The sequence below is a fragment of the Poromitra crassiceps genome (assembly GCF_964638095.1).
Source record: "Poromitra crassiceps genome assembly, chromosome: 4".
Lineage (NCBI taxonomy): Eukaryota > Metazoa > Chordata > Actinopteri > Beryciformes > Melamphaidae > Poromitra > Poromitra crassiceps.
In genome coordinates this window covers 39,617,719-39,633,837 of record NC_139626.1, presented here as the reverse complement: position 1 = coordinate 39,633,837, position 16,119 = coordinate 39,617,719, and the positions used below count along the sequence as shown (strand labels likewise).

Here is a 16,119-nt window from a genome sequence, read left to right as displayed (position 1 = left end):
GACAGCCCTAGTTTTTACTAATTGTTTCCAGCATAATTGTCTCACCCATTGATGTGAAATCAGTCAAATGATAATTGTACGTTCTTTTAAGCCGCATATTGTTGTGGTTGTTGTCGAAAAGAAATGGAGAATATGATTGCTTTTTACGCATCCATGTGGACTGTGCTCATCGATATCTTGCAATCAAAATCTGCTTAAAAAAAATCAACAACAAAAAAGAAAGAAGGAATAAAGTAGTGGTAGCACAGACAGCAGCGCTGCTGGCATCTGCAGTGTCAACAGTAGTGGTATTTCCGGGTCTGATGTTTCTCAGGAACATGGTTCTAAAATAGTCTTTCTTTCTTTTTCTCGACTTCTAAAAACATTGCAAATAGCATGGGGGGAGATAATACAGATACCCCTAACATACAGTAGCCCCTAACAGATACAGAAACACACAGAATGGTGCACCGTGACGCCACAGATGGCACTTTTCTATAATTTCTTATTCCTTCCTTTGCTGAATTAAGTATGGAGGGAGGGAGGATTAGGGGATGTAAGTACCCATTATGTCACAAGAACTGAAATGCATTTATCATTGAAATAAATATATAAAAGCATTACAAATATGATAATGTATTTCATCTTAGAATTAGCACCTCACAGCCTTGCAGATCAGTGCAGTGAGGCGACTCAGCACTCCTTGCCTAGCACTATTATTAGTATTATTAAGAGCATCTGGTGAGTCAAAAGGGAAGAACAAGCATGAAGCGAGAGGAAATGAAGAGAAATGGCGCCTTACCGTTGTTGCCGAAGTCCAGCGAGTACTTGACCACGTGGTAGTTATTCCACACGTAGAGCAGGTTGTCTCGAGGGTTATAATCCACCGCGGCGATGTACTGGTAGGAGTTCGGGAACGGTATGCTAACCACCGTCTCCTTGCTCTTATCGGTGTTGTACATGTAGTCGATCTTGTTGCCCGTCCCCTCGTTGTCGTCGTCCTCGTAGACCGTCTTGACCACGTACAGCACGCCGCAGATCATGAAGGCGTTGGAGGCGGTGCGCTTGTCGTAGCTGGTGTCCCAGGAGCCCTCGATGCGCAGCGTGTAGGGGTTGAGCTGGCTCACCACGATGCGCCCGTTGTTCTGCTCCGTGGCGTAGATCACCCACAGGCCGTTCTCGTCCACCGCCAGGTCGATGTCCGACTTGCCGCCCCAGCGGTAGGGCGAGGTGTCGTGGTAGTTGGCGTTGGCGATGATGGCCTCGCCGCTCTTGATGCGCGTGCGCAGGTCGAACTTGACGATGTTGCGCGTGCGCTCCTTGTTGAAGAAGAGCGCGCCGTCGTACACCACGAAGCCCGTGCCGTCCACGCGGTGCGGGAGCTTGTAGGTGGTGGTGGGACGGCCCGCGATGAAGTCCTCCTTGGAGGAGTACTCCGTCAGCGTGTCGGTGCGGTAGGGCGTCCAGGGCATGTAGTAGATCTTGTCGGAGGCCTGCAGCGGGTCTTTGCACCAGGCGCCCGACTGGTGGTCGGACTCGAAGAGATGCTCGCTTTGGTACACCCCTCGCAGGATGCCAGGGCACAGGAACACTGAGGGACAACATGACAAGATGTTTGCATCACAAGAACATCAACCTTTTGATGCAGTCTCTGTAAAATGTCAAATATTCTCTATTTATCAAAGGTCAATCTGGCCACCCAGAGTCTATCAGTTTGAGGCCTAATAAAACTCTGGGACAGACGGATGATATCTTGGGCTTTCTGGTGTAGAGTGGACGTCCGCGACCAAACTTCCGCTTCTGTCGTTTACAGTCCGACGATGTCTCATGCAGTTATCTGTCAATCGGACTTTAAACAATGACTGTGGCGACCGGAAGCTCTACATCAGAACCCTGAAATATGCCAGAGTCTTACAGTCGCTCTTAGTCGTCAAGACAGATGGACTCTGGCTTCCCAGATTGATCAAAGATTATCCACAGCACTTGCGGAATGTTATTCATAGTCTGGTTTCCTAATCTTTACATTGTGCTCTAACTTAACCAGTCAGGGAGGATCGTTCATAGGCTTATTGTGTTGTACCATATCCATATATTGCCTGCTGTATTTGTCCCGGCTTATTCAACGCATGGCAACAACATGCATCCTATTCAACAGATAATCGCCTTCTTTCACAGCTAAGACGGGAGGAGAAAATTGTACATTTTGTTCTGCTTCCCATTTTCTCTCTATTCCCATTTCTCCCTCCCTCCTTCTCTCCATCCCTCCCTCCCTCCCTCCCTCCTCATTAGTCTCCCCGCTCTTTCTTCCTTTCGCTTTCTTTCTATTTATGTCAGAAACCACCAATTGCAGAGCTGTACACGTCTTTTATCCCCTGCTGTTTCTGCAATTGTTCCGATAATTCATTTCCCACCCCGTGCTCTCTATTCCCATCTTGGAATACCGGGGTCGTGTTTTTATGACTGATGTGGGAGAGCTAGTAAATTCTGGGAAGCCAGGGAGACCGGAGTCTTGGGGACTTTTGTAATTCGACTGGAATGCTGTCACACACACACACACACATGCACACACGCACACGCGCACGCACACACGCGCACACACACACACACGCACACACACACACACATCAGAGACACGCAAAAAAAAAAGAGAAGGGCCAGATGTGCATTGTGGTTTTCCCATTCTCTCCATAATATAACTCCAGATTCCGCTCAAAGGGCCGGGAATATTGACTGAATTTTCTACGGCTATTCAAAGCACTGGCACAACTTTCATATCCCGGCGAAGCATTAGAAATATCAAATGCTCCTCATAATAAGAGAAAATCGTCTCTACCCATGGAGAGTTTGTTCAGTGACATTCAACATGGTACCATGAAATCATATAGGACCCAGGACGTGTCTAATGAGAACCACTGTCAAATTACCTCTATAGGCAGAGATCACACTGTCTTAATATAGCAGCGCCGAGTTTGAAAGAGATGTCATCCTGTCACTAGGTACAAAGTGCTTCAGGCGTCGGCATCAAAAAGTGACACTCCACCCCAGATTTCCGTGTGTGCGCGCGTGCGTGTGTGCATGCGTGTGCATGTGTGTGTGTGCGTGAAGATCTCACACACTTACCTTTCTGCTCTACTTCTGCTCGAGCCATCGGCGAAAGATGTGAAGAACGAGAGCGAGGGAGAGAGAGAGGGAGGGAGGGAGAGACAGAGACGGAGAGAGAGAGACAGAGACAAGAGACACAAATAGATTAATGGTGCAATAATAAGGAAATCATGATAACACAATCTCAGATCTCCATAATGGTTCTCATATTTCATCTTAACCTTGTGAGAGGGGCCAGGATGCTCTCCGTGTGTGATTGGTAATAACGTTACGTAAGCGTCTGGAGAAGGCAAGCTTTCTGACAGTAATGCATCTCACATATGTCATCGCACGCACGCACACGCACACACATACATATGGAGGGACACGGGCGCACACATGCCACGCAGACAGAGAGAGAGAGAGAGACAGAGAGAGAGAGAGAGAGAGAGAGAGAGACACACACACACACTCACTCACACACACAAGGGAATCCACAGACACAACATGGCTACACACGCGGTATCCAATATGGTGGTTCTCTCCGTCGAGCAGGAAGAAGTAATGAATACAATGCAAAACGACCTGAGATAATGCGCTGTTTAATATATGCTAATAGCGACAGAGCAAATGAAAACCAGGAAATTGATTTGATTAGTGGGATTGCATTTCAGGGGTCCGGCCAAACCTGCCACACTGAACGGCTTTCTGCTGCACAGCGGGTGAGCCAGCTAGCACTCTGCACCCGTTACCTATTGTGTGTGACTATCTCTGTCTAGATCTCAGCACGGAGACGTGCGCGCATGTGTGTGTGTGTGTGTGTGTGTGTGTGGGTGTGTGTGTGTGTGTGTGTGTGTGGGTGTGTGTGTGTGTGTGTGTGTGTGTGTGGGTGTGGGTGGGTGTGTGTGGGTGTGGGTGTGTGTGGGTGTGGGTGTGTGTGTGTGGGTGTGTGTGGGTGTGGGTGTGTGTGTGTGTGTGTGTGTGTGTGTGTGTGTGTGTGTGTGTGTGTGTGTGTGTGGGTGTGTGTGTGTGTGTGTGTGTGTGTGTGTGTGTGTGTGTGTGTGTGTGTGTGGGTGTGGGTGTGTGTGTGTGGGTGGGTGCGTACTGAACGCATTGCTTCTCCCACCCGGTTCCCTCCCCTATTACATTCAAAGTGTTATCTTTGGGGGCGGTTGGTGTTGCCCCTGCCATGAAATGTGCACACTTGCTCCTAGCCTCTTAAAACATATGAATTCCATTTCACCTCGCTCCCTGGGGAGCGGAATGGAATGTGAACATGGCAGAAACCTAAGCCTGCAGCCAGTGCCCTTGTGTCTTTCAAGACTGTTAGAGACCTGCTGAATGGAACTGGTCCCCCCGGGAGAGGGGAGGAGAGGAGAGAGGAGGAGAGGAGAGAGGAGGAGATGAGAGGAGAGAGGAGGAGAGGAGAGAGGAGGAGACGAGAGGAGAGGAGAGGAGAGGAGAGGGAGTGGAGAGGAGGGGAGAGGAAGAGAGGGGGCGTGGAGTGGAGGAGAGCAGAGGAGGAGAGGGAGTGGAGAGGAGAGGAGAGGAGAGGAAGAGAGGAGAGGAGGGGAAGAGAGTAGGGGGGAGATGAGAGGAAGAGAGGAGAGGAGGGGAGAGGAAGAAAGGAAAGGAGGGGAGAGGAAGAGAGGAGAGGAGAGGAAGAGAGGAGAGGAGGGGAGGGGAGCGGAAGAGAGGAGAGGAGAGGAGGGGAGGGGAGAGGAAGAGAGGAGAGGAAGAGAGGAAGAGAGGAGAGGAGAGGAGAGGAGGGGAGGGGAGAGGAAGAGAGGAGAGGAGGAGAGAGGAGGGGAGGGGAGAGGAGAGGAGGGGAGGGGAGGAAAATCATGGAAAGGGAGAGGAAAGCAGCGTTCTCAAAGGAAGAAGTTGGGCGAGGACTTAGATGTTTATATATAGCACAAGCGCACTACATATGGTCCATGCATAAATTCTTAAACACGCCAAGGCCAAAACACATCTACCACCAACAGACATACACAAACACATGCGGACACACACACACACACACACACACACACACACACACACACACACACACACACACACACACACACACAGACAGACATACACAAACATATGTGGACACACGCAAACACACACAGACATACACAAACACGTGTGGACACACACAAACACACACACACACACACAGACATACACAAACACGTGTGGACACACACAAACACACACAAACATACACAAACACATGTGGACACACACAAACACACACAAACATACACAAACACATGTGGACACACACAAACACACAAGCCACCATTAAATCCTTGGCTCATGAAAAATGCATGGTAACGGGCGCGGCTTAGCACTACTCCCGATAAATAAGCAATCTCAGGATGGAGATCGTGTTAAACCTAAAACAAGTGTGTGTGTGTGTGTGTGTGTGTGTGTGTGTGTGTGTGTGTGTGTGTGTGTGTGTGTGTGTGTGTGTGTGTGTGTGTGTGTGCGTGTGTGCGTGTGTGTGTGTGTGTGTGTGTGTGCGTGTGTGTGTGTATGTCATTGAGTGTTAAGATATAAAATGGTTCACCACAAGGATGTGGTTCCCTTGTGAGGAAGATTGGGAAGGAAAACAGATAGTGTGTCTATGTGATGTGGTGTGTGATGGAATGACAGATATAGCCTATAAATAGGCATCAAGAGACACACACGCACACACAGACCCACCCCCACCAATGACCCCCACCCGTTTTTTGCAGACCGAGTACGAGTACCAGTACTTACATTTGGGTACTTGCGGTACGGAAAACCGATATCGAGTACTTAATAATTTGTTTATGCCTTTAAGCATATGTTTAATTAAAATAGAACTTTCCAACATTATGGGTTTTATTCATCTTTTTCCGTTTATTTATATTTTACAAAATTTGAACACATCTTAATTTTTACCGAATGGACCTTGAAGGCACCTCAAACTTTACTGAGTCTGGAGTCTGGACATTGAAGGCACCATGAGGAGTAGTGGGGAAATCTATTTCTAGACGATGGGAGAAATGGGATGTTTAACCTTACGTTACTGTAAAGGAAGTATGGATTACATGTAGCCTACTGCAACTATTTGGTAAGCCTTTGCTTGTTCCACAACACTGTGTTGTCTGCTAGAAGAGCAGCAGCTATACTGGTAACCTGTAAGTTGAACAGAAAGTTGTGTTAGCTTGTTACAGGCTAACGGCTAACTGTTAGCGCTATAACGTTAGTGCAGAGAGTGAGTGGGCGAGCGAGAGTGAGCGAGCTGCGTGCGGGGCAGCTCTATCAGCTGATGACTGCCCTCTGATAGCTTGTTATTGCTCCTCCCGAAGCGCTCCAGGCAGACAGCAGCTTTCTCCATGCAAAACACACTGCTATAGTGAACAGCCAGGCTTCTCTGCAATGCATAAGCTGTGAGCCTGATGCTATGCTTTCAGGTTAGCATTACGTCGCATGCCGTGAAGTGTTATGTTAGACATAGGGACTATGTATGTTAGACATAGGGAGAGAGAGCAAGAGAGAGAGAGAGAGAGAGAGAGAGAGAGAGAGAGAGAGGAAGGGGGTAAAGGTAAGAAAACCCCACTGGTGAAGCTAAAGAAAAAAGAAAAATAGCACCAGGCAACAAGGATTTTAACGTCACTTGAAGCACTTTCACGCAGCCTTCCAGACACACAGGGAGCAACACAGAGTGCGTTTTCTGTCCTCAGATTGCAATCAGATAGTGCTTGACCACTTGAAAGTACAGGTGTAAACGCCCCCCAAGACACATTGAAGACGGGATTGCGATCTGATCGGCCAAACCACCTCCGGGAGGTGGTCAGGGACGCATTGTGTACACATTGAACACAAGTGTAAATGCAATGTGTCCTCTCAATCTGCATACAGCAGCAACTGTATGCAGATTGAGAGGACACCCATTTCTGCAGAAAACACATGTTAACGCCAGGTGTAAATGGAATCAGGTTAATGTGGTCAAGTACAATCTGATTGCAATCTGATGGCAGAAAACGCATGTCAGTGCCAGGTGTAAATGGCCTCACAGGTTCCCTGTTGCCAGCGACTAATAGGTTGCAAATGAATGTGTGTGCAAGCAACAAGTAACAGCAAACGGCAGAGACAATGTCAAACAAAATGTCATTCAATTTTGTATTGCCGCTCTTCGGTTCACCACATTAGCAGAGGCCTCCACCGGAGAGATCAGGGCAGGACTTTGACGAAAGCTTCTTTGCATCGAGTCCCCGCTGACAATCACTCTTCTCGGCGATGCGCTGGATTTGACGGAGCCAACATTGTTTGGAGAGATGTTTGTTCAAATCTGAAGGTTTCCTCAAGGTTATAGCTCAAGAACGCAACAGTGAGAAGAGAGCTCTTTGGTTTTGTGCTGCTGGCGCTTCAATAGCAAAGCCTAGCGGAGAAGAAGAGGAAAAAATATGGACTACGACAACTTCCCTGAAAATGTCCTTGTATGCAAAAAAGAAAAGAAAAAAAAGCATCGACAATAAAGAGTCCTCTTTCAATCTCTTCCTCATTGTTATTCATATTTAGAATTCTGCCGAGCTGCGCTGTGTTTTTATCTATCCAGTATCTTTTACTGATCATCTTGCAAAAGCGTTTAGACTGCAGTACGGAGCAGTTACTCTGCAGCCGCAGAAACACATTCGTGCTCCTTTATTCCAGGCCAGGCTGTGAATGACAATTAGAACACAATAGTACAAAACACAATAGTAGAAAAACAAGAAGAAGAAGAAGAAGAAGCAATGCTCTGGTGACAACATGTCTCATTTGACATCTAGTAGAATCTTCTAAATATCCATTAATATCTTCATTAGTGTCTTCACAACTTTTCTGATTTTGTGGATCATATGAGTCGTTCTGGGCGGACAGTTAACCTTCAATCAATCTCTCTGTCTCTCTCACACTCACACACACACACACACACACACACACACACACACACACACACACACACACACACTCTCCCACACAGAGGCAGTGTTAACCTGACTGTACTGCGTCGTGGAGATAATTAGCATTTTTATTGAAAACGTATGGTTTATTAAAGAGGTGTTCTTCTAGGAGGAAAGACTGTGTGTGTATGCGTGTAATGTGCGTGTGTATGCATGTGTGTGTGTGTGTGTGTGCGTGTGTGTGCGTGTGCGTGTGTGTGCGTGTGTGTGTGTGTGTGCGTGTGCGTGTGCGTGTGCATGTGCGAGTGCGAGTGCGAGTGCGAGTGTGCAGACGAGCGGCGACAGCGGCCTCACCACTATTATCTCTGATCTCCAATCAGCTCAGCCGGATAAAACTCAAGGTCATTTATGGACACAGACGTTTTCCTCTCTCTCTCTCTCTCTCTCTCTCCCTCTCTCTCTCTCTCTCCGCTGTCCTCCCCTCCTGCGCTCCCTCTCGTCATCTTGCGCTGTGCCTCGCTCTGTCATTCATTCTCTCCGCTTCAGCATCTGTCCACCTCTCTCGCTCTCTCTCTGTCTGTCTACCCCTCTCTCTCTCTCTCTCTCTCTATCTGTCCATCTCTCTCTCTGTCTGTCCACCTCTCTCTCTCTGTCTGTCCACCTCTCTCTCTCTGTCTGTCCACCTATCTCTCTCTCTTTGTCTGTCCACCTATCTCTCTCTCTCTCTCTCTGTCTGTCTGTCCACCTCTCTCTCTCTGTCTGTCCACCTACCTCTCTCTCTCTCTCTCTCTCTCTCTCTGTCTTTTATCTGTTAATTCATTCTATCTGTTCCTTGTCTGCCAGCCTCGTCTAACCTATTTCTCTCTGTCTATCTCCGTTTTGGCTGTGTGTGTCTCTCTCTCTCTCTCTCAAATTCAGGACAGCAAGCTATGTTGCCACAGTAATATAGTGCATCAGCTCAGGTTATAGCATAAACATCAACAGCAATTAACTAGCAATACTTAGACAAAATCAATAAGCAATGCTAGAAGTAGTACTGTTATGAGCAATAATGCAACATACAGCGGCAAATCATTTCAAATCAATTCAACTGTTCCCTTCAATTCATTATAATGTCCTCCTTGTAAGGAAATACAATCACTCTCTTTCTCTCCTTCTCTTTCTTTGGTTGCTTTCCATGTTCCCTTGCTTTCCCTGGAAAAAGCACAAACACGCACACGATCACACACACACGATCACACACACACACACACACACACACACACACACACCACACACACACACACACACACACACACACACACACACACTTGCACCTACGGTATGTGCACATACATACTGTACTAGGGATGGGCATTTTAAGTCATTTCAATACTCGAATACTCCCATTAACTAATGAACGAGTACCCGAGTTAACGTAATTATTAATAATAGCGTCCTTTTTTGCATAATAATATGGGTGGACCGTGTCCGAGGGGAAACAAGCGGAACCAAAGTTTGGCTACGCTAAGCTATCGCAGGCTATAGGCCTGTAAGAATATGTATTACTATAGTAATGATATAGAGCAGGGCTAATCTGCTGTGTAGGGGCTGTTCTCAGTGTGTGTCTGTCCCCCTGCGTTGTTAAAGTGCGAGTACTCGAATGGTAGAGACGTTACTCAAAATAGTAACGTTATCAACGAGTACTCGAGTACCCGAGTACTCCTGCCCATCGCTAATACATACACACAGACACACTGGCACATTATGTGCACAGATACACACACATACATGCGCATACAGATACACACGGGCACACAGGAGGATAGCCTATACCTGTGCCAAATAGACCCTTTTCACGGGGGCCATTTTGTAAAGGCAGGGTAAACACAGGTGCAAGCAAAACACTAATGAGGGTTTGCAACTTCCATGATTGGAAGTTGGAAACCCTCATTACCCTCATCATTACACACACACACACACACACACACACACACACACACACACACACACACACACACGCACACACACACACACACACACACACACACACACACACGCACACGCACAGGAGCTCTCCCCCATGTCATCCTGATGAAGTTATTCCAAGGGTCCAATCTGACAGAAGTCTTATAATTGGACAGACAAGAAGGTGATTTTATCTTTTAATTAGCTTCCCAGCTGAGCCACGTTCTATTGTCTCATCAAAAAGACGGCATGGATATTGCATAACATATCGTTGGCTTTGCCCATAAATACACTCAATGTGGCCGTGGGCTAATTGCTTCATAACGCCAGCTGGAGAGAGCCAGGGTCCACTGCTGCATGTTGATGTGGAGACGGATACATGTAATCCCAACTGTTCCCGGCTGTTTAATGGACGCAAATGAATTAAACAATACGTGTCTTTCCTTATCCCGATCCTCCGCCTGTTTCCATCTGCAGACATCAATATATTCATGTGTGCGAGAGCTTCTACGGAGAAGTTGCTGGAGACGTATGTTAATGTATGGATATTTAGAATGCGCCCGGAGTGCTGTGAGTCACTATACACAGGTGGCTAATTACTGCCAAAGCTCCTTGGGTAGTTTGGCGCAGGAGAGCCACAGAGAGAGAGAGAGAGGAGAGAGAGAGAGAGAGAGAGAGAGAGAGTGTGTGTGTGTGTGTGTGTGTGTGTGTGTGTGTTTACTTGGTTTAAGCTTTGGAAAACAGCCAAATTATGTGTAGTACAGGGAGGAGAGATAAAGACTTGGAAACGGGGCGCGAGCCAAAAAATCTCCACGAAAAAAAAAGAAGGCCCAAATTTTCCCCCGCAAATTGAACCGTACATAATTTAATGACCTGCTTTACAAGCCACTTTGAGATTTGTTTACACGTCCTCGACTATCTCTGCAGCATGTGGAGGGAAACATATCAGCGTCATCGGGAAGCACAGCGAGGAGGAGAGGCTCATCGCAGCGCGTACGTCTCCCTTTACTGCAATCAGAGTCTGTGATTAGCGTCCCCGCGCCCCCGGCGCCGATCACTAGGGGTCAGGTGTTTACAATCTGCAACCCTCCCTCCGCCGGCAGCCAGACTAATGGCGAGGCACAGGCCCCGGAGTCAGGGATACCACTCCACTCCATTTACTCCGTCGTCGTGAGTGCACGGACACCGACCTCTCGCTCTCGCTCACCTCCCATTTTTAGACCTCTCTCACCGCTTGTCTGACAAAAACGCATCTTTCACAACAACGCGGCGATACGGCGTTGATCTGCTGTGCCGAGCGAAAGCACGCCTGCTGGATCTCCAGGCGCGATGTCAGCAAAACAGAGGGTATTTTGTTCTAAGGTTGAGTTGTTATTACACCTTAAAAAATAAAGAAATCAAATAAAAAAAATATTGATTGCATAAATATTTGAGGGATGCGATTTGCCCACGATGCAAGGCGTGGAGTAGTCGCGGGTACCAAAAGAGTCGTTTCACCTCCTCTACACACACACGTCCTAATTTTCTCCACAGACGTTGTGGAACATTTCTCATGGCTAAACACCCCCCCCAGAGGCCAGGTAGTGTATCACAATGATACCTGATCCAGCCCGAACACTTGGTCAGTACACGGAAACTGCTAATGTACTGTCAAAATGCTCTCTCTCTCTCTCTCTGTCTCTCATTCTCTCTCTCTGTCTCTCTATCTCCTTCCCTCCGATAGCCGAGCTCTGTAATGACTTTGGTTTCGGATGCTGTCTATTTTTGAGGGGGGGGAAACTTTACCCTGACGGACCCGCTGTTTATCGGATCATCGTGGAACTCGTCTTTCCTGCGCGCCCCAGCTGTTCCTGAAGCTGCCGGCGTTTACGATGGCGAAGCCGTGAAATAAAACTCTCTTCGCTCAGGCACGCTACGCATTTTTACACACCGAAGACAAAGGCGGAGAGGAAAAAGCGGACAATATGAGACGAGCGCAAACACGCGCGCTCGCGCACAAATGCTCCGTGCACGTGTGCGTGTCTGTGTGTGTGTGTGTGAGAGAGAGAGAGAGAGAGAGAGAGAGAGAGAGTGTGTGTGTGTGTGAGAGTGTGTGCTTGGCGGGGCATTAAGCAGGTATCAGGTTGTGTTTCCATCTGCTCCAGAGAGGCCTCTGATAGTCCTATTATTTAATCTGCTGGTCATCCTAGACGCCGGGCAGGAGCCGTTTAGCCAGACATAATTGAATGCTTCAGTGCGGGAGATCACCTTGGCTGCCTGGATGGACCATAGTGCCAAGGCTGTGCACTCACACAGGTCAGACTCAAAATCAATGTCTGTGATTTCTTTCCCTCCACACACTTTATATGGGATTTCGACATGAAATTAAACAAAAAACAAAAAACAAAAAAAAACATGCGTATTAGTTCAAAATGTTGCTTCCAACCAATCACAATTGAAATACATTTACAGTATGTGCCTTCATTGCAAGTACACTGCAACACAATCTCTCTTACTATAACCAGTCATTATGTGTCATTATCCAGTCTTAATATTTTAGTTTTAAAAGAGGTAGAAATGTTAAAATCTGCCAGTGTGGGAAGATAATTCTGCCTCTTTCCAATGTGAATCAAAGTATTTTCAAAAGGCTTGAAACAAGGCAGATCACAGCACTCGTATCAAGATGTCACTTGGTTCAACAAGAATCCGTGAAAATAAGCTGATTTGCCTTGGAGAAACAAGTGAAGATGTCTCACTCCACTTCAGACCTCTTGACTCTCTAACCTGTGTAACAAAAGTAGGATTTGAAGACTCTGTACTAGATCCAATTATTGGCTAAGAGAGATGTTTGGCAGGGTAACGCTAGTCTGACTCCAGTTCCAAGTGTTCAAACCTTTCCAAGGCGCCGGCGATGTGTTTATACCGTGCGAGACATGCACATGTGCAGAACACGGACACAATGCTGGCACGTCTTGTGGAGTGAGACCGCATTTAAACAGGATTGAAAGGAAACTGTGCAACCGGGATCATGTGGGCAAGGTCATAGCTCCACTTTTACAGCGGCTTTATAAACACACGCAGTAAACATGTTCCACACAAGGTCATGTAAACCCAGTGTTATGAAAAAATACATTACAGTATACAGCTTCAGTATACTCAGTGTTTGGAATTTGCCACTAACATCTCTCGATAAATTCAAAGGAGATATATCTATCTATCTATATATATCTCTATATATCTCTATATATCTCTCTCTATATATATATATATATATATATATATATATATATATATCTATATATCTATATAGAGAGAAAGATATATAGAGAGAAAGATATATATATATATATATATATATAGAGAGAGAGAGAGAGAGAGAGAGAGAGAGAGAAAGATATAGGGCGGGAAGCCCTACCCAGAAGACAGGAAAGCATACATATATATATATATATATATATATATTCCTGTCTTCTGGGTAGGGCTTCCCACCCTGGTTATGACCAAAAGAAATATCATAGTATAGCCGGCATGTGAATGAAGTGAATATTAATGCAACTTGTGATAGGCAGGGAACCTGCTGAGAGGCCAGCACTTTGAGAACCCAGGCGCAGAAGTGATGTTTTAGACTTTGGACAAACCCTGTATTCTAAGCTGGAATGTAGTGTGAAATAAACATCAAGGGCTAGATGTCTTTAATCTACTAAGTCTCACGCTCGCATATATTATGCAGTGGGCTCCTAACCTAGATTTTGGGGGAAACTATGTTGGCAAAAAAAAAAAAGTTTCACAGTTGTCTTTTGAACGTTTCACCCGAGTGGATACAACCTCCCGGTCTGTTAACACAAGGTCAAAGGTCATACAGCCATCTGTCATCGTTTGAGCCCATCTTTCCCTCTCATCCTTCCTCCCACAGACTTTCCCCCCCTGTGAGCAATGGTGTCATATAAACATGTTATGTTACGGCACTCCCATTACCAGCTGGCGCTTCCATTTTGTCTACATGATACATGCATGTCGTCACTGAGAAACCAGTGAGATCAAATCAGATTCCCTGCCTGCCAACACGAGGGTCGCAGGTTCGCGCCCCCGTGTTGCCTCCGGCTTGGTCGGGCGTCCATACAGGCACGATTGGCTGTGTCTGCGGGTGGGAAGCCGGATTACTGGTATGTGTCCTGGTCGCTGAACTAGCGCCTCCTCTGGTTGGTCTGTTGGCCTGTTCGGGGGCGGAAGGGAACTGGTGGCAATAGCGTGATCCTCCCACGTGCTACGTCCTGAGGGTGAAGCTCCCCGCTGTCAGGTGAAAAGAAGCGGCTGGCAACTGCGCATGTGTCGGAGGAGGCATGGTGCTAGTCTAAAAAAAAGGCACATAAAATCGACTCAAAAGTGTGAGAAGTGGTAGTGTACGCGACTTCCCCTGCCCATTGTGCTAGTTGCATCTCTTCCTCTCCCCCATGAGACCTTAAATCATATTAAATATATCCAAGTAAGCCGAATCTCTGACTCAAGAACTCTTACTTTAATTTATTCTACAACAGAAAGGCAAAGGCTTCGGAAAGACATAAGCATCAAATTCATTATTTATATTGTCTAAGAAACTAATTTCACGCATTTTTAGCATAAGCCTTTAAAATGGCTTCAAGAGAATGGAAAAAAAACAGTACATTCAATCAGGTGTGTCCAGACTTTTGACTACTAGTGTATGTAGTCTTACTTTACACCGTTTGCCATCAAATCAGAAAAGAAAACAGTGGCTGGGGGGGTCACAGAATAAGTGGTCATCTCACTCTGAAAATACTGGACAGCAAAATGCCACCATTTACTAAAAGAAAAGGAAGAAGAAGAAGAAGAAGAAGAAGAAGAAGAAGAAGAAGAAGAAGAAGAAGAAGAAGAAGAAGAAGAAGAAGAAGAAGAAGACGAAGAAGAAGACGAAGAAGAAGACGAAGAAGAAGAAGAAGAAGAAGAAAAGACGAAGAAGAAAAAGAAGAAGAAGAAGACGATGAAGAAGAAGAGGACGACGAAGAAGAACAAGACAAAGAAGAAGAAGACTTACTGTATGGGACACACTCGTACTGGACCTCCAGGTATTTGTATGTGCCGGGACAGGGGTCAGGGAAGACATCAGGACCAGCCACCACTGCACACTGGGTACGGTTGTTGCATCTACACAGAGGGGGAAGGTAGAAATGTCAGTGGAACACATAATGTAGGCTACAGATACACAGATATCTGACGAGCCAAATATATATGTCTCTATTCAAGGACATTGCACTCACACACACATACATTACATACACACACTCCAACTCCCAACTGTTGTTAGAACTATGAAAACGCCTATTGCTGTCTAAGAACCTTTTACATAAGCACACAATACGTTCCGTTGTTGTGCTGGAGTCATTGAGTTCGCCCATATGTACAGGCTGTAGTGTCCACTGAAGTGCTTGTGCAGAATGACACTGTTGGTGTGGCTGCTGCTGTGTGTGTGTGTGTGTGTGTGTGTGTGTGTGTGTGTGTGTGTGCGTGTGTGAGTGTGTGTGTTTGTGCGTGTGTGCATGTGTGAGTGTGTGTGTTCGTGCGTGTGTGTGTGTGTGTGTGCGTGTGCGTGAGTGTGTGTGTTCGTGCGTGTGTGCATGCGTGTGTGTGTGTGTGTGCGTGTGCGTGTGTGTGTACACAGCAGAGAGAACAATAGCCTATGGCTTTAAGAGTATATTCTGCCCTCCAGACTCCAGGTAATTAATTGTAATTATCAGGGGGCCTCTCTCCTCTGACACACAAAAGTAAGTACTCCTCTCCGCCATTAGCACAGGTTATGGCAGTTGGCACATTACAGTATGTAGGCCTATATGTCTGCGTGTGTGTGTGTGTGTGTGTGTGTGTGTGTGTGTGTGTGTGTGTGTGAGTGCGCGTGCGTGTATCCATTGTGTGTTAAAACGTGTGTGTGTGTGTGATGCTAATGTCTAACGTGCGTGTAATTAAACGTGCCAATCCCATTCCCCATAAACAAAGAGGAGTTATTGGGGGAAGGCTCTGGTGATAGATAGGTGTAATAACATCAAACGCTACCCCGCGCGAAAGTGCCACTTTATCTCAATGGCACTTCCTGCTTGAAATAAATTATTCAAATAAAGCGAATAAAGCGTATTATTTGCAGGAAGCAAAGATAAGAGCACATGAGGGAGAGGAGGCCCAGTCTGAGGAGGCTGACGAGCCGTTTCCTCTGCGCGTC

General features: G+C 46.6%; 1 protein-coding gene across 1 annotated transcript in view; it reads right to left on the bottom strand.

The window, feature by feature from the left end:
- LOC310775773 (adhesion G protein-coupled receptor L3-like) overlaps positions 1-16,119 on the bottom strand; it is a gene marked incomplete at its 3' end in the record, with an annotated part of 152,726 nt that overhangs the window by 46,391 nt on the left and 90,216 nt on the right. Inside the window, exons 5-7 of the mRNA XM_083635907.1 lie at positions 14,944-15,053; positions 3,100-3,114; positions 782-1,570 (exon numbers count right to left, since the gene is read on the bottom strand). Coding sequence (XP_083492033.1) covers positions 782-1,570; positions 3,100-3,114; positions 14,944-15,053 — 914 coding nt within the window. The remainder of the gene's footprint in view (positions 1-781; positions 1,571-3,099; positions 3,115-14,943; positions 15,054-16,119) is intronic.